This window comes from Phacochoerus africanus, chromosome 1 (assembly GCF_016906955.1).
Source record: "Phacochoerus africanus isolate WHEZ1 chromosome 1, ROS_Pafr_v1, whole genome shotgun sequence".
Taxonomy (NCBI): Eukaryota; Metazoa; Chordata; class Mammalia; order Artiodactyla; family Suidae; genus Phacochoerus; species Phacochoerus africanus.
Window position 1 is genome coordinate 198,993,563 of NC_062544.1, and position 23,342 is coordinate 199,016,904.

Genomic DNA, 23,342 nt, shown 5'->3' on the forward strand with positions numbered 1-23,342 from the left:
GGACAGGCAGCCCACTGGTTGTTGGGCCCAGCCGTCTCTCACCATGGACCGGGACCTTCTGCGGCAGTCACTGAATTTCCACGGGCCTTCATTGCTCTCCCTGCTCCGGAGCGAACAGCAGGACAATCCGCACTTCCGGAGCCTCCTGGGATCGGTGGCCGAGCCTCCGCGGGGCCCGCCACCCCAGCAGCAGTTACAGGGCAGGTAATGGGATAGGGGCGCCGCTGCGAGACGGGGAAAGGGGACAGCTCGGGGTTCCACTGCCGCAGTCGGGCGCCTGAGCCTTCTAGGAGCGGAGCGGTGTTGTGAGCGCGTGATGATTGTGGCGCTGGTTCCGAGGGCAGTGTGGAGGAGGGTTCACACTCCTGGTGTGAGGGCAAGATGGGGACTGAACTTTTTAAATCTGGTACTGCCTACCGGAGGCGCTGATTCTTTAGCTAAAATCCCCCGGGGCTTCTGTATCTGGAACTGCGCGGGTGTCACATTTTTTATGTTTCCCCGCCCTCTATCTGGGCTGGCAAATGAGGTTAAAACATTTTTTCAGAGGACGTACGGCCAAGAGCTTAGGATGGACCCGATTGGGCATTGAAAACCGAGAGCAGAAGCTTGGACGTACTAAAAGGTTTTGTAGATAAACCAGTTTTCATAAGTTTTGTTTCTTTTTAAGAAAAGAGAAGAAAGTTGACAACATTGAAATACAAAAATTCATTTCCAAAAAAGCGGATCTGCTTTTTGCACTTTCCTGGAAATCAGGTACACCTACAACTTCTGAAATTAATGAAGATAATGAAGGTGAGTTTTGATTGCGGTTTGGTTTAACATCACTTCAAGTGAAATCGAATGCAAAGCTGTTGTTAGTACTATTTTGTTAATTATTTTTTCAGATCATTATGCAGTCATGCCACCTTTAGAGCAGTTCATGGAGATACCTGGTATGGACCGAAGAGAGCTGTTTTTCCGAGATATTGAGCGTGGTGATATAGTGATTGGAAGAATTAGTTCCATTCGGGAATTTGGGTTTTTCATGGTGTTGATTTGTTTAGGCAGTGGCATTATGAGAGATATATCCCACTTAGAAATCACAGTAAGTTACTCACTCTTCAGTTATTTGATTGTCTCTGTTTTTGATAACGTGTCATCTCAATGCAAGAATTATGTCTTTGTATCCAGTTGTAATTAAGTGTATTCTGCATAGTTTTGAGAAATAAGTATTATTTGGAGAAAAATAAAGCACTATTTCTTTTTAAAAAATTATTGGCAGTAATATAGTTATCTACTCCTCCATCACTTCTAGTTTTGGGGGTTTGGGTTGGGAGGGGTGGTGACCTTTTTAAAATGCTCAAAAATATACCAGTGGACATGATGAGATTGGTAACCTGGGGTTATTCTAGATGAACGTTACCTTTATTAGCATTTGCTATTAGATATCTGCATGTGGACAATTTAAAAACAAATCCACTATCTATGAGATACTTTGTTCAAAGTAAATGACCTGAATTTAAAATATTTCACTTTAATTTAAAAGGTTTGATATTTATTGTCTATTAAGACAGATGAAAATGGAAGAAAAGCAGAAGGTATCGCAAACTAGATAACAGACCTAACCTTTGGAGAATTCACATTTCATTTTCATTGGAACTCTCCTACCTTCTGGACAAATTTTAATTTTATATTTAACAAGCACAAAATACCTTTTGGTTTCATAATCCATGCTTATATTTGGGTCCTAAAACTAATTGCAAATTTCATGAGATTTTAGTTTTTTAACTGAACTAGAAAATTTATTGTGTTTGGGCACAGAAATTATTAAAATCCTTATTTAAATTTAGACTTTAGGGTGATAATTGTTTTCTTAATTTTCCTGTCAACTATCAGCTATTTATACTGAATAATTAGAATAAAAGAAGACACTTTCACTGAATATGGAATGTCTGGTATTTTAAAAACTTTTCATTGCAGGCTCTATGTCCATTAAGAGATGTGCCTTCTCTCAGTAACCACGGAGATCCTTTATCATATTACCAGACTGGTGACATCATTCGAGGTGATCAGTTTCATAATACTAATAAAAAAGTAACAGTTGTCAGATTTATGTTTGCATTGCCTTGTTAATCAACTTAATTTTTTCATTTTTTAAGCTGGAATCAAGGATATTGACAGATATCATGAAAAGCTTGCAGTATCTCTATATAGCTCATCTCTTCCATCACACCTATCTGGTATTAAATTAGGTGTAATTAGTTCCGAAGAACTTCCTTTGTACTACAGGTAATTTATCCACATGTTAATGGCAAAAGTTTCTTGGCTAAAAAAGAGCAAATTTTGTCCAGTTTCTAACAAGAAAGTAGAATTTTATTTTCTCTTATTTCAAAATATGCTCATTTTATTTGTACAACCCTTAAATTTCTTCAAGTTTGACAAAAAGAATTAAATCATAATATTGCCACACCTTCATTTACAGAAATGGTCTGTATTTAAATCCCCTGTGATAATGTTATTTCCTAAGTAGAAATGGGACATGCTAATTGTGTTAATCATTAATATGTTTTTGTTGTGTATGTATGTGTTTTTGTTTTTTTTTTAAAGGAGAAGTGTTGAACTAAATAGCAATTCTTTGGAATCTTATGAGAATATCATGCAAAGTTCTTTGGGATTTGTTAATCCAGGCGTAGTTGAATTCCTTCTAGGAAAACTAGGAATAGATGAATCTAATCCACCATCTTTAATGAGAGGCCTACAAAGGTATAGTAAATTATTCTATTAAGTGATGAAGTTAGTTGGTGCTGAGGTCAAAAGTTGCATAACTGAGGAACATAAATGGTAGGATAAAAGTTTGGTGACAGCAGTATGCCAAAGATTGAACAAACCACGTGATCTCATTTCTTTCTGAAAATGTCATTGATTGATGTGTGCATGTGACCAAGTAGATGTGTAAAAAATTTATAAGATGCAGAAAAAGATAGGGAAAATGTATAAGAATTTTGTGCATATGCTAAAGAAAAGTACTGTGTAACAATAGTAGTCACTCCTAGGAGTTCAAGAATTTTGCTTTGTAAATGGAATACAAATTTCTTGCTTGGGATTCAGTTTTTATCTGTCAAGCAGAGTGAAATATAGTTACCAAAAATAGTACTTACAGTTTGACTTTTCTTTAATAGCAAAAATTTCTCTGAAGATGATTTCGCTTCTGCCTTAAGAAAGAAACAGTCTGCATCTTGGGCTTTAAAATGGTATGGAGATTTTTTCTTTCAACAGTTGCATTATTTAGTCCAAAAGGTTAGGGTAAGGCAAGCATTCATTTGTTTATAAATGAATTTAAACAGTACTTTTTTTTGCCACACCCACCACGTGGAAGTTCCCAGGCCAGGGACAGAACCTGCATCACAGAACCTGCTGTTGTCACAGCAGCGGCCCTAGCTGCTGCAGTGACAACAGATCCTTAACCCACTGTGCCACAAGGGAACTCCAAAATGATATGTTTTTGACATTAGATTTTAATAGGTGCAAATGGTATTATGTTGAAAACTGAAGATTTAAGTTTTAGCCAACATTCTTAATTTTTTAAAGAGAAATTGGTATATTGACTTCATAAATATTTTTATGAAATTATCCAAAGAACAGAATACTTCTTAAGAGTTAATATTAACCAAATTTGATTTGCTTTAAAAACGTATTAATACTAACATTTTGTTTGGATATTCTGAGAAATGTTTGTTATTTATGCTTTTACATGTGTCCGTTTAGTGTGAAGATTGGCGTTGATTATTTTAAGGTGGGACGCCATGTGGATGCTATGAATGAATACAATAAAGCTCTGGAAATAGACAAACAAAATGTGGAAGCTTTAGTAGCTCGAGGAGCACTGTAAGTGGATTGTGGGGTTTAAGGAATATTTATAAGATAAATGTACAAAATTTATGACTAGCTCACAAGATAAATTCTTCTAATTTCGTTTCATACCTATAGATATGCAACAAAAGGAAGTCTGAACAAAGCAATAGAAGATTTTGAGCTTGCTTTGGAAAACTGTCCAACTCACAGGAATGCAAGAAAATACCTTTGCCAGACACTTGTAGAAAGAGGAGGGCAGTAAGTGTCAGATTTTAATAGTAGAGATCTGATATTCAACCACTATAAGTCTTGAATTTAACATAAGGAAATAGCATTTGTAACTTAACTTAGACACTCTTAATTTCAGTTTTGGTTGAAAAAAAATTTTTTTTTTTTCCTTTTAGGGCCACACTCGCTGCATATGGAAGTTCCCAGGCTGTTGCTGCCTGCCTACACCACAGCCACAAACACCAGATCTGAGCTGCATCTGCAACCTATACCACAGCTCACGGCAACGCCGGATCCTTAACTCACTGAGCAAGGCCAGGAATTGAACCCACAACCTCATGGTTCCTAGTTGGATTCGTTTCTGCTGCACCACAATGGGAACTGAAAATATTTTTTAAATATAGTCCTCTTTAAATTTTCTAGTCCTTTTTTTCCTTCCTTATTCCTTAGGTTGTTTATGATCTGAGATATTTTATTGTCTTGAGTTCACTGTTCTGAATACTTATTCCCATTACATAGAAATATAATTGTAAAGGTATAGGATTAATAGAGAGAAATTTAATTTCTAATCATTTCATCATTCTAGTAATACAATGCCAGAAATATAAGTTGAGAACTCTATAGTTAATTGTGAATAAGATTTTATTGTTGTATTCAGTTCATTGCTCTACTTTGTCTAGTAAAATCCACAAATTTAGATTAAAAGGAGGAGTAAAATGTTAGGAACAAACAAACCCTGTGTTACTATCCTTAGATTCTGGCATACTTGGTGTAGTACCTGATAGACACAAAAATAAATATATGACTAACAGACTAGTCTATAAAATATTTTGAAGAAACATAATACTTCAAATATAAATAATTAGGTAGTAACCTGCTTTAATAAAGGCCAGTTTATAATTAAAAGCACCTTTTTGCTATTAGTTTTTTTAATGGAATTATCTCTTTTCTTTTTCATGAATTTTCCTGATCATTTCATTTTGTATGATCATCCCAGAATTCCACAAAATGAAGTTTCACAATATTTGTTTTTAACTGAGAAACTTCTACTTGGATCCAAGTGATTGAAACAGCTTTTTACTTTCTCACTAGGTACTTAGCTAGTACCTACTTAGCTGTGGTTGTCTTATCATTCACATGCTGGTGTTTTTTAGCTGAGTGAAGGTAGCATCATCTGTTTCAATATCCAGGCCAGAAATGTTGGTCATCTTTGATTGGTCCCTTACTCCCTTTGTCCAATCCAACACAAAAGTGATCCCATTGAAGCCACTGATTTTTTAAATTTGTTTTACAGTAATTACATTTTTCTGCTTTCTAAAAACTGAAAATATTTTACAAAATCCTTTCACCATTCTGTGTCCAAACTTCCTAATTCTGATTTTTCACAACATAGATTTGAGGATATCAGTTTATTAGGTGTTTTTATGTATTATATTAAAATATCAATGCCTGACCTGCAGTATGGCCTTAGTTACCAGTAATAGATTCCTGTTTGGTTTGCTTGTTTGTTTAACTGAGATATAATTAGCACATAACATATTAGGTTCAGTTTAAGTACAACATAATGGTTTGATACATACACACACACACACACAGAAAGTGTTGACTACAGTAAGTGATTGACGTCCATCACACTTATTTTTTTTATGATGAGAACTTTTAAGATTACTCTCTTAGCAACTTTCAAATATACAGTGTTGTTAACTATAGTCACCAAGCTGCATATTACATCCCTAGGACTTTATAACTAGAAGTTTATAGGTTTTGACCACCTTAACCATTTTGCCTGCTCCCTACACCCCCACTTCTGGTAACCACCAATGAGTTCAGTTTTCTCTTGTTTTATGTGATCATTTTACTCTCCCCCTACCCCCCCCAAAAAGAAAAAAAAAAAAAGCACCTTATTTAATTACTGTTCCACTTGGAAAATAATTTGCTAAACATGTTTTTTCTGTAATAAATTCATATAAGCCTCTGCCCTACATGCATATTTGAAGACTTCTAATTTATATATAAAAAAAAAAACCTAAATTTTCCTTTCAAATTTAGGTTAGAAGAAGAAGAAAAGTTTTTAAATGCTGAAAGTTACTATAAGAAAGCTTTGGCTTTGGATGAAACTTTTAAAGATGCAGAGGATGCTTTGCAGAAGCTTCATAAATACATGCAGGTGATTCTTTATTTCCTCTTAGAAATTTAGCAATACTGAAATTAATGTAAAAACTCGACTTTCTTCTAAGGAAAATTATTATAAATCACTTAAGACATTATGAAGTTTTTTTAGATAGAGCTTTTCTTAATTGGGTTTGATAGTACTTCATAGTTTTGTTAATTCTCAAAAGTAAAAATAGCCCTGTGAGAAAATTCCCTTTGCCTAAATTTGGTATGTGATTTTGAGAACTTCTAGTAGTGAACATCCCTGGTGGTTACAGAATTCAGTATTGTTACTATAATTGATCTAATTATAAAAACCTTTTTGAGAAATATTTTAAACTGTCTTTTCCTGTAATACTGATGATGATGTTTTCTCATGCATTTTCTTCTGAATTGGACCATTGCTGCTGTGTCTGTGACATCTGGTGCTGCTCATCCCCATCCTCAAACTGGAAAATGATTTCTTATGTAATCATGCATCCAACTGGGCTGTGCTATTTTTTAAATGGTTTGTATTTGAACATGGTGATTTCTCCCCTCAATTCACCTTAATGGAATTTCCTTATTTGCATTTTATTTATAAAATTTATGTCTTGTTTAAATTTTTAATTTTTTTAAAAATAATTTTTCATGTACTTTATTTTTTTCTCTTTCTTGCACTCTGGGCCATGGGTACCAATGCAATGGCTTCCACTTTTTTTCATGGAATACCAACTGCAATATGGTCTTCAATGCTCTTCTGGCTGTTCCAATGATTAATGCCAAACACCTGTGTGATTAATTTTTATATGTTAAAATCACTTGTTTAATACTGGATATATGGTGATTTGGGTATACCTCATTTGGTTTCTGGTTGGGGGTGGTCTTTTGAAAACTGGGCTTCATATATTCTGCTATTTTTAACGTGTGGTTTTTTCCGACATCTGGGTTCTAAAAGAAATCTTTGGAATTAAGAGAAAAACAAGCTGAAAAGGAAGAAAAGCAGAAAACAAAGAAAATAGAAACAAGTGCAGAAAAGTTGCGTAAGCTCTTAAAAGAGGAGAAAAGGTAAACTATAATATTCAGTATTTCTTAACTTAAAGCAAGTACTGAGTTGAACCAGAGTGCCATACGGGAGGTAAAGTAAGTAAAAAGTAAGTGTATCAACTCAATCTACAATTCTTGGCAAGTGTGTATACCATAAAATTTTCTATAAAAGAGATAAAGCAAAGTGAAATCTAAGGCTAGACTTGTGGGAAAAAAATGTAACCTTAGAATTAAAATATCTAGTAAGCTGTTTTAATTATCTTTGTTTGAGGGAGAAATGTTTTAGAACTAGAGCAGTAATTCTCAACTGGGAGCAGATTGGTCCCCCTGTGGAATATTTTTGGTTGTCATAACTGATAGAATGTTATTGGCATTTAGTGCGTAGAGGTTAGGGATGCTGCTAAACTTAATACAGAGATGTAGGATCCCCACTGCCACTCTATGCTCCCAACAAAGAATTATTCAGCAAAAAATATTAATAGTGCTAAGGTGGAAAAACTATGAACCAGAGGTAACCAAATATAAAACCTTAGTTCTCTCCTTTTTTATGTGTTCAGATGATCTTGAGCTTTTAAGGTAATATTGGAAATGTCACTGTGTCTTTCAGAAATGATAGGTTTGCTTACAGTGACAGCTATCCACACAAGTATTTTTTCCCAAAAGTTATGAATAATGATAAAATTAGACATCATAATAACAAAGAGTATTATAACAATTCCTTATCTAAGCTACAACTTTGATGAAATCTTTATAAAATAGAGAATGAATTAGAACTAACGGCTTTATGGATAATTAAATGTTTTTATAGTCAACATATCTGATGAGTTAACTACATTTTTTTAGGCTAAAGAAAAAAAGAAGAAAATCAACTTCTTCCTCTTCAAGTGTTTCTTCTGCTGATGAATCAGTTTCTTCATCATCCTCTTCCTCTTCGGGGCACAAAAGGCATAAGAAACATAAGAGGAATCGTTCAGAGTCTTCTCGAAGTTCCAAAAGGCATTCAGCTAAGGCATCCTCAAATCAGATAGATCAGAATAAGAAAGATGAGTGCTTCCCAGTTCCAGCCAATACTTCAGCATCTTTTCTTAACCAAAAACAAGAAGTGGAAAAACTACTGGAAAAGCAGGATAGGTTACCATATCAAAAGAAACAGGTAAAAGAAAAAGATAGATGCCCTTTCTCTTCATCTTCAGTTGAAATTCCGGATGATTTTGGAGGTAGGTCTGAATATCCAAGAGATTTTTGTAATAGCTATAAAACTCAGGCAGGTAGTAGCAAAACAGAAAAGCCATATAAGTCAGAAAGACATTTATCCAGTAGAAGAGATTCCTCAGATTCCTTCTATAGGAATTCAGAGGAAAAGATAAAAATTTATGGTTATAGAAGATTTGAAAAAGATATAGAAGGAAGAAAAGAGCACTATAGAAAGTGGGAGACAGGTTCCGTGAAATATTCCACTTCACCAGCAAGCTCAGAATACTCTTCAAAATCAGTTGAAAAGTATAAAAAATATACTTATTCTGGATCACGTGATTTCAGTAGACATGAGCAACGATATGAATTAAATAAAAATCAAGGAGAATATGAAAGAGAGGGTAATTATGAGGAGGATGCTAAAACTGAGGTCCCAGAAGAAGAAGGACTAAATAGCAAAGAGCATTCAGAAAGTGGAGTTAGAAAAAATTTACCTCAAAATTTACTCAATATATTTAATCAGATAGCTGCATTTGAGAAAGAAAAAGGGAGTAAGCCAAAAAATTAATATGCCAAAGGAATCAGCTCCATTACACTAAAGGCTTTTATTGAAAGAATTAGGTCTTTTAGTTCTAATAGCCCAGTGCAGAAGTCTCTGCTCTTGTGGTTATTTTGTTTGTAGAGATTATAGAAATCAAATGCTTTTTATAGCTATTCTCAAAGTATATTTGTTTCAGTTGTAGGTCCCCTTTGCTTGATTTTTTAGGTTTTTCATATGTGTGTTTATGTACAGTATTTCTTACTCTGATGATTTAAACTTCATCTAAAGATAACTCAAAGTATTGTTCCTTCTTTGTATTACGGTGTATGAGAATTCCTTGGGTCCACCTTATCCTGCTGTTTGAGAGAAAATTAAATTTGTGTATTGAACAGTTGGTTGTTTTTATCAAAAATTACTTAATTCCCTTTTCTGTTAAATTAAAAGCCCTTGGCTTTTGAAAGAGATATTGTTGAATGTTCCTTAAGTACCATTAAATATTAAATTTTTTGCATAATGTTTATTTTAAAATGGTAGACAGATTATCTGTCTTGTCTAATTGACCTCTAAAGTCTGATTTAACTAAAATGGTTTATGTACCAGCTGTTTGACAAGTATCTTAGGAATAAAGCCATAAAGTTGATTTCTCTTTTTTTCCCCTTCTTGCTAGCAGTATAGCCCTAAGAAATTTCTTTAAATATTGGTAAGACCCTAAGAGACTACATTCCAGGCTATTCAAGAATAGATCAGAGTAGAAAAGACTGCTCTTATTTAAAAAAAAAAAAAAAACAGTGGCAAGAGAAGCACACTATATATCTGGTTTTCCACTAAGGGAAAGAAAATCAGGAAACTGTCCTACTATTGCAGATGTCCAGTTAGGAAGGCACTAAGCATGTTTGTAAATAGCCTAGAGCTGGCCTACATTTCTGCTTTTCTTCCTTCACACCTTTCCTCCAATACCTCCTTTTTCTGACAGAACCTGACAATACATTTCAGCAACTAGAGTTAAAGAAGGAAGGAACTTGGATCATAAGGATCCTCCCAAATTATTGAAAACTGTATAGAACGGAATAGATGTAAATAGGAATAACAGGAGTTTATAATCAGCTTTTGAATCCTTCCAACTCATGATACTGGATGGGTAGGATGGAGGGTAGTGAGAACCCATCTACAAAGGTCTGTGTGAAAAGAACAATAGAGAAAAAAACATTTAGTCCTTGTCTGTTTCACAGCTCTTGCCAACAGTAAATTACCAAAACTTTTAAGTATAGCTGGGTGTGTATTGTTTGCGATCTTCAGACTTCAGAGATGGGAGCTTAATGAAAAAGCTAAAATTTGTTTTTGAATGGAACAGAAAGAGAAACTCTGGTCAAAACAATAGGTAGAAATCAGTCACTTTGGCATTAATCTTTGCACCAAGCAATCCATCTTCTGAAGAGTCCCTAGTTCTTCCCATGTATTAAATATTTCTGATATCATCCCTACATAGTCCTACATAGTGGTGTTTTTAAAGAGTGGAAACTCTTGACATACGCCTTGACATTTAGGAATTCCTAATACAGCTTCAGAATTTATGTACACTTCATTTAATAAAAGCTCTTTGAGCATCACTCTCAAACAGCGTTGTGATTTTCCAAAGCACCTTTGTGACTTAATGTTACTTAATTCAGGTTCAAAAAAATTATTATAGTACCTTACTCAGCCTGCCTGAATTTAGAAATTCCATCTTCCTCAAAGCTTCTTTCCTGGGGCATATATAAACTTAAGCAGATTATTTAAGACAATTTCTAAGGATATGTTCAGGTAACCCATCATAGCGAAAAAATATCATTAGAGATTTACTTGTGAAGAATCCCTAGTGATAGCTTCAGCACTTTTTTTTTCCTTAACATCATTATGTCTGTAGTTTGTACATACTCAGGCTGTATCTTGGTGACTTTAACAATATGTGAACGTTATAGTAACTTTCCAGATTTGGGGGTGATGGGGTTGATCCCTTGTCTCACCATTTAACATTATTACACTGAAGATGAAACTTACTTAAGAGTAAAATACAAACTTGTATACTGGCCTGAGAACCTCACTGTTCCACAAATATTGTGTTAGGCTTTGGTTGGTGGCTCAGTAATAGGTAGAAGTTATTGTGCAATTCCAGTGTGTCAGGCTCTGTGCATTTTGTGTATATTATCTGATTATTTCAGTAAACTTTCTATATAGGAAGCCGTCTCTATATTACAAATGAGAAAATAAAGCTTAGAGAGTTAACTTCCCCAGAGTCACAAAACTATTAAGATGTAACACCTGCCTTCATAGAATACACTGTTAATATTTCAACTTCCAAGTAATTTACAAAATAGGGTGGAGAATGGGAACTTTGGTAAACATGCAAAGTGACCATAAAACCATCAGTTTTTAGGTCTTAAAAAATCTCACCAAAACAATTAAAAAAAAAAACTCAGCTTTTTAAACCACATTACTTATTGTACTTGGCTATGACTTTTGCTGGCTATTCCTAAATAATAATAATGATAGTAAAAAAAAAATGATCAGAAAAATAAATAAATAAATAATGATCAGGAGAAATAAGTTTATTACCACTATTGCCTTTCAGAAGGAACTGCAAATGACAGTTCTAAACAATGACACTTGTCAAAACAAATTTTTTTTCCCCAAGGTTTGAAAGAGACAGTACTCATTTAAGTACATAGAATCTCATATGTTTATTTGAAAATCAGTTTTTTAACACAGTCATACTTCACCCTCAGTTCCAAGAGTTCAAAGTGTTAGGCGCATGTTACAATAAAGCATTGACCGGAATAACTAAATCCGGTAGTCTGCCTTTTCTGCAAATTTATGGAATTCCCATTGCAATTCTAATCACACTGAGCTTCCTTTAAATTTTTTATTAAATGAAGAAAGTCTTGAAAAATACATTCTTGGTTGTATCTTAAAAGCAAAATCTCTAATATGTTTAACTTCTTTCAGGATCAGAGTGGACTACTTTCTAGAAATTTAAGCTACACTTTTATTGATACACAGTGGTTCTCTTTTCTGTCAGTTTTCTTTGTGGAAAGGAAGGTAATGGGTTTTTTTTGGGTTTTTTTGTTTGTTTTTGACTAAAAATGTTTAAATTTTGCTCAAAGAGAAACTAATAGATTTCTTCCCCCAAAGTCCAGGAAGTATGTTTCTTTTAATAAAGAAAACTAATTTTAGGATCTGCTAATGTAAAAGAATTTTAATAGTGTTATAAACTATAGTACAGTGAATCTTGAATTTCTTCCTGAAAGATGCAGTTACGTTAGAAGTAAGAGTAGTTTCATGGCAAGCATGAAATAATGAAGCAACTTTTTCTAATATAACAAACATCAGAATAACAGTGAAAAACATCATCTCCCTATGCCTGTATAACACATATCCTTATTAAGAAGCTGTTGTTACTGCTTTCCCTCTATGTGAAGAAAATAGCAGGAAAAAAACTAAGAAAGTTAAACATTTCTTTGGTCTATTTGGACCCAAACTACTTGACTTAAAAAAACACTTTTTGTGTTTTCCACTAGGTAAAACTTTCATCTGGTCATTTTGTATTTCTAACACTCTGAGTGTGCCTCTACCTCTGTTATAAACATGTGGCACTCAAAACCATAGCCTGGGATATTACTATTTTAAAATTATGAGATTTTTGTTTTTGTGTTTATAACTTGTTCAAAAGAGAGATTAAAGTGTTTATTTGTTGCTCTTTTTGCTTTTACCATTACTGGAGCCACTGCTAACACTCGCTGGTCTAGAAGTGCTGCCAATTAGTGGAGAGGCTGGGAAGTTTAGCTCTAATACTTTAATTGAAGTCTGAGAAGTAGAAGTACTTGTACTCTTAGGTGACCTAGAATAAAATCAGAATTACTGTAAATTTAATTCAAAATTTTTATTTTAGTAGAGACCCCCTCTAATGGCAAAAGATGCCATAATTCCACAAGTAATTAAAGAAGTCAAAAAAGATAATTAATGCTATTAATAATGCTAATAAATTTTAAAAGCATGACCATTAATCTTATCAAGAAATTAGTTTAAAAGGAAAAGAAAGGTAATAAAGTTTCAAACCAGTAGAAAAATAGTTCAGCAAATCTATATGAAAAACATTTTCAACTATAATCAATTTAGAGATAGAATTATTATATATTAAAAATTCAAAAATCATTAAATATAAAAGGTAACAAAAACCAGGGACATGGGAATTTGGGTGCTGGCAAGAATGATTAAAATGACAGGTTATATAATTTAAGCCAAAAAAAAGTGAGAGGCCTATTGACGGATGAAGTGGTGGGGCCATTTGAAAGCCATACAGTTATAAATACTAAGTTTTTAAAATACCTATATATTTTATAAAAGTACAGTGTTGTTCAAGTGGCTATTAGCTATGTTTACATAGAAGGTGGTTTGGTTTGGTTTTTACTTAGTCTTTTAGGAAATCCTTTTATGACATGTCTACATAAGCTAAGGGAAAATAATGTGGCTGCTGAATGTGGGAAATTAAATTAGGATCATCATTAATAATTTTTATTTTGTCAGCAAAGCATAAGAATGCTGACTAAATATCTACTTGATAGAATTCTGGATAAAACTAAACTGCAGAAGTAAAGAATAATTTCCCTTTTTTAGCAAAATAAAGCAGCATAAATAAAATTCTGACTATTTAAGATTTTATAATGGGTTTTAATCATAAAAATCTTACTCCAAAAGTCTGTACAGCTGAGTTGCCCTTTTATGGTTTAAATTCTACCCATACTCAGAGTTGACCATGCTAGGTGTACCCTCCAGAATTTCACCCTGTTTTATCCTAGTGAAATAGCTGCTAGTCACAAAGCCCTATATGCCAAAGTGGAAATGATAGCACCAGACAAAAGTCAGAAGGAAAGAGTCTTGCTCTGCTGGCTGTTTTCTGCATCTGCGACACTGGCATGGGAAGGCAGAGGAGAGCACTAGCAATGCACTGGCAGATCTAGCAGCTGTGGCAGTGTGTAAGTGGCTGGGCTCACTCAGAATGAAAGCTGTGAGAGTTGTAGGTAAGTTAGTTAAAGAGATGATGTGTTAGCCTTCCACTTACCTTGCTGATGATAACAGTGAAGTCTGTGAAGGAGATCTGGAACTGTGATGACTGCCTTTAGTGCTAGCTGTAGGTAGTTCTAAACCACTCTGGAAGAATATTCAATAGCAATCATCACTGCCACTACATTTTAGAATATTTTTAAATAAGATTTCACTTTATTTTGAATGACAAATTTATTTTCATGAAGTGTTTAAGAAGTATTTATATTTAATAGAAGGTAATCTTGTTTACCTGTTGGAAGTATGTCTGAAGGATAGTACCAATCTCAGCATTTTCTTCTGCAATATCAGCTAACATTTCATCAATGATTTTATGAAGCCGTTTCACTTCACGAAGTTTGATATCATGTTCTTCTAATGTTACATCTTTAGTGTCTTTCAAAAGACGGATTTCCTTGGTGAGTTTTGCACACTGTTAGTCAATAGAATAATTTTTAATGGATGCATGAGGATTTGGGGTTACCATTTGGAACTCTCAAAAACATGAATATGACAGGACAAGTTTTTAAAAGTTATCAATACCTGTTTAGTTACTCTCTCTAATTTTGGCTTCTGCTCCTCAGTTTCTCTGCTTAGTTGAAGTGCATAAGCTTGCTTCTCTGACATTTTTTCTTTGACATTATTTGTTACATGTTCTATAACTGCTAAGGTATTTTCCATGCTCTGCAAAAAATACAGTATTAACATACTGGTTAGAATCAGAAATAACTCTTAGAATTTGCCATTTGTCGAGTTTTTATTTAAATCTGACTTAATTTATTTTTGTATGTAATGTATATCCTATCAATATCATCTATAATAAATATAATGGTTTTATGGTTTAAGTTCTATATATAATTTTATTGGAAAGTATTTTTATGGTATTTGGGAGAAAAATTATTCAAACAATGACCACTGAAAATATTTAATTTTCAAAGATTACCTATTTTTGTCATCTGTTCCTTCAACTTTATAAGTTAAAAAAAAAAATCTAATGTTTACATAGAGCCTGCTTATTACCAAACATGTTTTTTCTCATCTTTCAAATGTTTTTGTTTTAAAGAACAGTCTTTAAGGTAATCTGAAAGGATTTAAGAGAAACAAAAGTTCCAGGAGTTCCCATTGTGGCTCAGCAATGTATCCATGAGGATGTAGGTTCAATCCCTGGCCTTGCTCAGTGGGTTAAGGATCCGATGTTGCCGTGATCTGTGGTGTAGGTCACAGACCCAGCCTGGATCTGGCATTGCTGTGGCTGTGGCATAAGTCAGCAGCTGCAGCTCCAATTTGACCTCTAGTCTGGGAACTTCATATGCCACAGATGCAGCTGAAATGAGCGAGGTTAGTGGATAGATCATAATTAGCTAGCTCTGATTTCATCAACTAACAAGTAACCGTCAGAGGTCTAACCTGTGCTTAGCACTGAGATTTTAACTAATTTAGTTAATACTTTGATCATTTATTTTTTCTCATTTAAACTTTATCTTCTCTCAAAAATTGTATTTGTACAAGATAACAAGAGAGTAGGATGATAATAATGATAGTTAACTTTTACAAAGGGCTTATTATTAAAGTCTGTAGAATTTACCTGGATATCTTCCTGTAGTTCTCTGATCTGTCTTTGTTTGTATCTGTATTTTTCATCAACAGCTCTTTTTTGTTCTTCTAGTTGGATTTTTAGCTCATACTCATCACCTAGAATTTAAAGACTTTTTACTTAAAGTTTTGAACATGCTGTATAAAAAGCAACCTTCAAATCTTACCTAAATTAAACCTTTAACATGTTTTTTCTGGCCATGCCTACGGCATACGGAAGTTCCCAGGTCAGGGACTGTATCTGCATCACAGCTGTAACCAGGGCCCAGCAGTGACAACACCAGATCCTTAAGCCACTGAGCCACCAGGGAACTCCTTGGACGTTTTTTGCTGTTAAAGGTTAAATTCCTTATGTCTACTTGTTGAAAAACAGGGCATGAAGTAGCTATTCTTAGTTTGTCAACATAGAGCAGGCAATATGCTGCTCTTTTCTTCAGATTTGAAATTAATTCCCTATAGAAGTGTTGTATGTCATGTCTAAAACCAATAATGGAACAACTTAGCACTTATTTTAGAGGGGGGTGATTGATTTTTTCAAACTCAATCAAACATGGTATGTTTTTGTTTTTCTTATCTCAGTGTTCCTCTTTTTAAATAACTGTACAGCTTTCATTGCCTGTATATTCATTAAAAAGTTTTAATAATTCCTACATACTAGACGGTGTCACTTTCTTAAAAGATTGTTTGTAATTGTTGTTGCAACTGTTCAGCACTTGCAGGGTGTTTCCTAAAGCATAGATTTCTTTTTCAGCTTTGTTGATCTTAGCATCTAAACTGTCACCTTCCCTTTGAAGTTCTTCTTTTTCTTGAGCGGCCTATGAAAAACAAAATAGAACTAATTGATAAAAGTATCATGGGTGAGAACATCTGTTTTCAAGGCAGGAAATAGTTAACTCACAACATTTGCCTTGAGGCCTACATTGCAGCAACAAGCATGTATTTCTTGTACTTGATTAAAAGTAGATCAAATCCTCAAGGCCTTCCAAATATAGCACATAGGATACAAAACCATGACGGCAACGTAGTAACTAACCAAAGTGTACATGAAAACTCTGCAACAAAAATGGCCATAAATGTTAGCAGGTAGAAACTACTGAGAACAGAAATAGGGTTAGCTAGAAGTTTCAAACTAGATATTTAAAAGAATGTATGTTTCCAGCCTGAAAGAGACTTGGCACACTTTCTCATTTTAAATCTTAGAAGTAAAAGAGGTGAGCAAGGTATACCCAGGAAAGTAAATGCTTATCCCTTCCAATGCAGTTATATGTATATTATCAGAAGTAGGATTTCAACATCTTTGAGCAGTTAAGTAATGTTCAAATTAAAGTACCTGTTCAGTAGCACATACTAAAACCGAAACAACACAGAGAAGATTGCATGGCCCCTGCACAAGGCTGACGTGCAAATTTGCGAAGTGTTCCCTATTTTTAAAAGGAAAAACACTTCATGATTGCACTTATATGAAGTATGCAGAGTGGTCAAATTAGCAAAAACAAAGTAGAACAATGGTTGCCAGGGGTTTGGTCAAATTAACAAAAACAAAGTAGAACAATGGTTGCCAGGGGTAGAAACTGTTTAATGCATACAGTTTCACTTTTGAAAGATGAAAAAAAGTTCTGGAGATAGATGTTGGTGTTGACTGCACAACAGCATGCTTAATACCACTGAATTATAAACTTAAAAATCATTAAAACAGCAAATTTTGTATTTGATAACATTTAAGAAATAATTTTAATTGGAGAAAGATAATTGTGATAAATGTGGCTAGAAAAAAAAATGAAGTCTATAAGTTGCTGAAGTCCAGAAATTCCTCAGTGGATGAACATAACTCAGTGACATCTTCCAGCTTAACTTTGTCACTGGGCTAGGCTTTTTAGAGTTGTACCCAAAGAGTTCCAAAGAACTTTCTCCAATTAAGGGTTGACAGGGATAGCATGCATATGTATTTAAAAGTACCAAAACCCTTTGCAGGTTCGATCCCTGACCTTGCTCAGTGGGTTGAGGATCCGGCGTTGTGAGCTGTGGTGTAGGTTGCAGATGTGGCTTGGATCCCACGTTGCTGTGACTCTGGCGTAGGCCGGTGGCTACGGCTCCTATTAGACCCCTAGCCTGGGAATCTCCATATGCCTCAGAAGCAGCCCTAGAAAAGGCAAAAAAAAATAAAGCACCAAAACCCATTTTTAGTCAAGATGTATCCTCAAGTATCTGTAACTAAACCAGCATGTGGTCACTGGATGTTTTATTGGTAGTGTTTCAGTTCTTAACATTTTCACTGTTACTTGTTTTATTGTGCTTTAAGATATGCTACACATTTTATAGCAAATAGGACATAATAAAAAAATAAAGCTCAGCAAAATAAGGTAATAATAGTATCAGGAGTTCCCATTGTGGCTCAGTGGGTTTAGGACCGGATGTTGTTTCCACGAGGATATGGGTTTGATTCCTGGCCCTGCTCAGTGCGGTAAGGATCTGGTGTTGCTGTGGCTGAGGCATAGGCTTCAGCTGCAGCTCTGATTTGACCCCCTAGCCTGAGAACTTCCATATGCCATAGGTGCAGCCATAAAAAGAAAAAAAATTATGTTCTTAGATAAATTATATCTAATTCTTTTAAGTTGAATCTAGAATTAGCAAACATTTCATTCAAAATTCAGTGGGAGAAAGCGAGAATGAAAACAGATTTTAGTTGCGGATTTCCTACTAGTAAATGAAAAACATTAAATCACTTTACTACACTAAGTACAACTTATTTGTCAAATGAGGGATTGAACTTACTCATTTACACAAACTCCTGATCTAATTCCATATATACCTTCTAAACCTCTATGATCCCATTTGCCTCTTAAATCAGAAGTTATATAATACCTATTTTTTATCCTGGATTTAGAAGGGTTGATAATCAAAAGAAATTTTTATAACTTTCCATCAACATTTTAAAGCATTTTCTAGTAATTTCATTGGACAGTTTCATTAAATTCTATCAGAATGGAACTGTTTCCTTATAAAGACAAAGAGGAACTTGGAAATGAGATCTGAAAGATGTCGGACCTTCATTGATTACTGACTGTTTTTCTGGCTCTTAAGGGTCAGATACTAGAAGATACTAAGGTGGGTAAAGGGAAACACAAAGCCATGTGTGCCACATTGACAGGAGGCTAATGCAGGACAATAAGCAAGGACTATAGATTTAATTGCTTCCCCCCAAAAATAGGTGAAGTCCCAACCCCTAGTACCTCAGAATGTTTATTTGCAAATAGAGTTTTTATAGATGTAGTCCAGTTACAGTGAGGTTGTTAGGATGGGTCCTGGTCCAGTATAATTAGTGTCCTTATAAAAATGGGAAATTTGGCCACAGGCATGGACTTAAATTGAGGGAATACTGAAGAGACACAAGGAGAAAGCCATCTGAAGATGAAGACAGAGATCATGGTGATAATTCCATAAGTTAAGGAACACAAAAGATTGCCAGCACACCGCCATAAGGCAGGAAAGGGACGTGGAGCAGATCGTCCCTCAGAAAACCGATCCTGCTGACAGCTTCATCTTGGACTTCCAGCGTCTACAACTGTGAGTCATTTCTACAGTTTAAGCTACCTCGTCTATGATACTTTGCTATAACAGCCCTAGCAAACTAATACAAAGGGTCAACATAAAAATGTACCTGTTTTCTGAGAGGTGAATTCTTCAACATTATCTTCATAACAGCAATAACAGTAATGATAGCTAATTATATTGAGGGCTTTTTTTGTTCCAGACATTGTTTTATGGGCTTTACATATATTTTCTCATTTACTTCTTAAAACAGAAGTGACAATATTATCCTAATTTTTCAAGTAAGAAAACTTAAGGTCTCAAATGGTTAAATAAAAGGTCACCTACCTAATCAGTGATAGAACCAAGATAAGGGTAAAGGCATTCTAATGAACTAATGCTGTTATGTAGCTCATCAGAGCCTTGTTGGTAGAAAAACTTAACTGGAAATGCAACACATATCTACTTCTCAACACTTAATAGACTAGAGCCTATCATTCACCCCTTGGGAACCTTCAAAACCTAAAAGGAAGAAAGTCATATTAATATTGGGCAGAAGCCTGAGGTACTATACACTGATAAGTTATAAGAGGGGCTTAAGAGCTGGGACTCATCTCAACTAGGTTAGGTGTAATTTTCCTGAGGCAAAGTTGCAGATGTATTGCACAGTGTAGTATGTGCTAGGGTGACAGGAGGGAGTTCCCGTCATGGCTCAGCAGTAACGAACCTGACTAGTATCCATGAGGATGTGGGTTTGATCCCTGGCCTTGTTCAGTGGGTTAAGGATACAGCATTGCCGTGAGCTGTGGTGAAGGTCATAGACATGGCTTGGATCCCCCATTGCTGTGGCTGTGGGGCAGGCTGGCAGCTGTAACTGATTTGATCCCTATCCTGGGTACTTCTATATGCCCTAAAAAGACAAAAAAAAAAGGCACGGGGGGGGGGGGGGGGGGGGCCTACAGAAGGAAACTTGGAAGAGGTAGAAGTAAAAATGGAGGGTGAATCCACAAGGGGCATCCTCTAAAAGTGTGAACTGGGGATCTCCTTCCCACTCCAATTCATGTATGAAAAAAGAAAAGTGAGCAGAAGTTACAGTTCCATTCCTTCTTTGAACTTCCCAGACCTCTGCTCAGGGTATTTTCTAAAGAGAAAGATGAATATAGAAGTGATCAGAAAGGAAACTGCATCTGATTCCTGATCACTCCTAAATTTCCGAATAGGTTTATGCGGTTAAGATAACCATAAGGTGGCAGACAACTCTCACAACATCAGAAAGAACAAGATAGAGTCACTTGATCTGCTTGTCTCCTATATAATATAAAGTCAAAGGAACAGCTCTCTTTCTCTGGATATGTGCCACACCAGGACTGCAGTGGTAAATGGAGTATAAGAGTGGTGGTATAGCTCCAGGTGATGATAAAGTCTAGGCTGTGGTCATATGAGTGTGAGGCTACAGTGAAGTAAAGCTTTAAACCTGAGGTGTTGAACAGGTTGTCACAAGCATGTTAAAGACACCCAAAGTGATAGTAGGCCTTCGAGTAAAAGAGATTATGAATCTTAAAAAAAAGAGGGAAAATGACATGACACAATGATAGCAAAAAAAAAAAAAAACCTCTGAGTGCTCTAAACCTCTCCTTGACCTCATGTGTATAAAACTAATAGTGCTTCAGTACCTCCATTTAGCAACTCATGTTTTATGGCCCTAATTAAGTGCAATAGCCACTAGAGTTGCCATTTTGGCTTATAACAAAGAGCTAAGAAAGCATACTTCACATTCTGTCATAACTGTAAATCAATTAAGAGTACCTTTATTACATAATAGGCCTGTGTTTTCTCCTCTTCTCCTTCAGGAGGCAGCATAACAACAGTAAGAATTTCATATCTGTTCTTCAGCTTATCAATTTTACTTAGCCGCTCATGAAACTCAGCACTGATATGAAAAGGAAAAGAAAAATTAAATACCCCAAAAATTTATATATACTTTTTAAAAAAGACTATACTGTTCTTATAGAAGACATTTGTATTTGTGTTGCTTCTAAACTCAAACAGTTCAAACATGTTCTCACTTTTCAATTTTATAATTCAGTCTAAAGGGTCTCAGATTTTACCCAATTTGAAAGTTAACAAGTTAGCCTGCCACAGTTTCATGGATGCTGGAAGAAAGCACAGATTTCTGGGTCAGAAAAAAAGGAATTTATCACTCATGACATAACCAAGTAGCATGAGCTTCCTATTCGCATTGGTTCCCCTTGCTCCCAAAGTCCCAACCAAGCAGATTAGGAGGGGCTCAAATGGATGCTGCACATACAATATGTTTATGTCACAGCTCAAGAAGCTCAACCTTAGGTAATCCAAATATTTCATAATGGGAAATAAGCAAACACACCTAATCCTTGCCCCAGAGGGAAATGAAACTCTAGCTCACAAGGCTATTTACTATCCAAACATCTTTTAAAGGATAGTCCACTACAAATCAAACCTATAATGAGATATCACCCCACACCCATGAGGATGGCTACTATCAAAAAGACAAAAAAAATTATTGGTGGGGATGTGAACAAATGGAACCCTTATGCACTGTTGGTAGGACAATAAAATGGTGTAGCTGCTATAGAAAACATGGAAGTTTCTCAAAAAAAATTAAAAACAGAACTGCCATATGATCCAGCAATCCAACTTCTGGGTATATATCCTAAAGAATTGAAAGAAAGTTCTCAAAAAGATATCTTCACACCAGTATTCATGTATTATTCCCATTATACAAGAGGTGGAAGCAAGCCAATGTTCGTGGAAAAATGAATGGATAAAATGTGGTATATATACATGCAATGGAATATTATTCAGCCTTGAAAATGAAATTCTGTCACATGCTCCATGAGTGAAATTTGAAGCTATTATGCTAAATAAAATAAGCCAATCACAAAAAGACATGATTACACTTACATGAGATATATAAAGTAGTTAAATTCGTACAGACAGAACAATGGTTACCAGGGGCTGGGAGAAGGGGAAATGAGGAGTTAATATTTAATGGGTATAGAATCTGAGAGAGAATGGATATGTATATAGGTATGACTAGGTCACTTGGTTGTGTGGGAATTATCGCAATCTTGTAAATTAGCTGTACTTCAATAAAACTTAAAAACATAAATAATTGATAAGAGAGTTTCAGTTTTACAGGATGAAAAAGCTCTGGAGATCTGTTGTTCAACAATGTGAAAATACTTAATATCAATGAACTGTACATTTTTAAATGGTTAAATTGGTAAATTATATGTTTTTTACCAAAAAAAAATTTTTAATACTGTCCACAAACACCTTCTGCAGCTCCAAACCAAAAAAACAACCCCATCAAAAAATGGGCAGAAGATCTAAACAGACAATTCTCCAAAGAAGACATACGGATGGCCAAAAATCACATGAAAAGATGTTCAACGTCACTCATTATTAGAGAAATGCAAATCAAAACCACGATGAGGTACCACCTTACACCAGCCAGAATGGCCACCATCCAAAAGTCTACAAACAATAAGTGCTGGAGAGTGTATGAAGAAAAAAGAACCCTATTACACTGTTGGTGGGATTGTAAATTGGTGCAACCACTGTGGAAAACAGTATGGAGATGCCTCAGAAAACTAAACATAGAACTACCATTTGATCCAGCAATCCCACTTCTGGGCATTTATCCAGAGAAAACCATGACTTGAAAAGACACATGTACTCCAATGTTCATTGCAGCACTATATACAATACCCAAGCCATGGAAACAACCTAAATGTCCATCAACAGAGGATTGGATCAAGAAGATGTGGTACATACACATGATGGAATACTACTCAGCCATTAAAAGGAATGAAATACCAGCATTTTTTTGCAACATGGATGGACCTAGAAATTATCATGCTAAGTGAAGTCAGCCATACAATGAGACACCAACATCAAATACTTTCACTGCCATGTGGAATCTGGAAAAAGGACAGACTGAACTTCTTTGCAGAACAGATGCTGACTCACAGACATTGAAAAACTTAAGGTCTCCGGAGAAGACAGTTTGGAGGGTGGGGGGATGTGCTTGGGCTGTGGGATGGAAATCCTGTGAAATTGTATTGTTATGATCATTATACAACTACAGATGTGATAAATTCATTTGAGTAATTAAAAAAATTAAAAAATA

General features: G+C 35.0%; 2 protein-coding genes and 1 non-coding gene across 3 annotated transcripts in view; 2 read left to right on the plus strand and 1 right to left on the minus strand.

Annotated features, from left to right (window-relative positions):
• Positions 1-10: 10 nt before the first annotated feature.
• TTC14 (tetratricopeptide repeat domain 14) lies at positions 11-10,586 on the plus strand. Its single transcript, XM_047787124.1, has 12 exons — positions 11-204; positions 668-792; positions 885-1,084; positions 1,960-2,044; positions 2,139-2,268; positions 2,587-2,742; positions 3,159-3,230; positions 3,745-3,864; positions 3,967-4,089; positions 6,109-6,226; positions 7,148-7,257; positions 8,080-10,586. The coding sequence occupies exons 1-12, from the start codon at positions 44-46 to the stop codon at positions 8,996-8,998; spliced, it is 2,319 nt and encodes a 772-aa protein (XP_047643080.1). The 5' UTR covers positions 11-43; the 3' UTR covers positions 8,999-10,586.
• Positions 10,587-11,669: 1,083 nt separating this feature from the next.
• The window catches only part of CCDC39 (coiled-coil domain containing 39), a 56,254-nt gene continuing 44,581 nt past the window's right edge, over positions 11,670-23,342 (minus strand). The window contains exons 14-20 of the mRNA XM_047787112.1: positions 20,975-21,098; positions 16,296-16,455; positions 15,633-15,739; positions 14,591-14,731; positions 14,301-14,480; positions 14,067-14,155; positions 11,670-12,845 (exon numbers count right to left, since the gene is read on the minus strand). Of these exons, the coding sequence (XP_047643068.1) occupies positions 12,692-12,845; positions 14,067-14,155; positions 14,301-14,480; positions 14,591-14,731; positions 15,633-15,739; positions 16,296-16,455; positions 20,975-21,098 (955 nt within the window). The 3' untranslated portion in view covers positions 11,670-12,691. The remainder of the gene's footprint in view (positions 12,846-14,066; positions 14,156-14,300; positions 14,481-14,590; positions 14,732-15,632; positions 15,740-16,295; positions 16,456-20,974; positions 21,099-23,342) is intronic.
• Positions 16,967-17,069, plus strand: LOC125114058 (U6 spliceosomal RNA). The gene has a single exon (XR_007131685.1). It is a non-coding gene; the product is annotated as a U6 spliceosomal RNA (small nuclear RNA).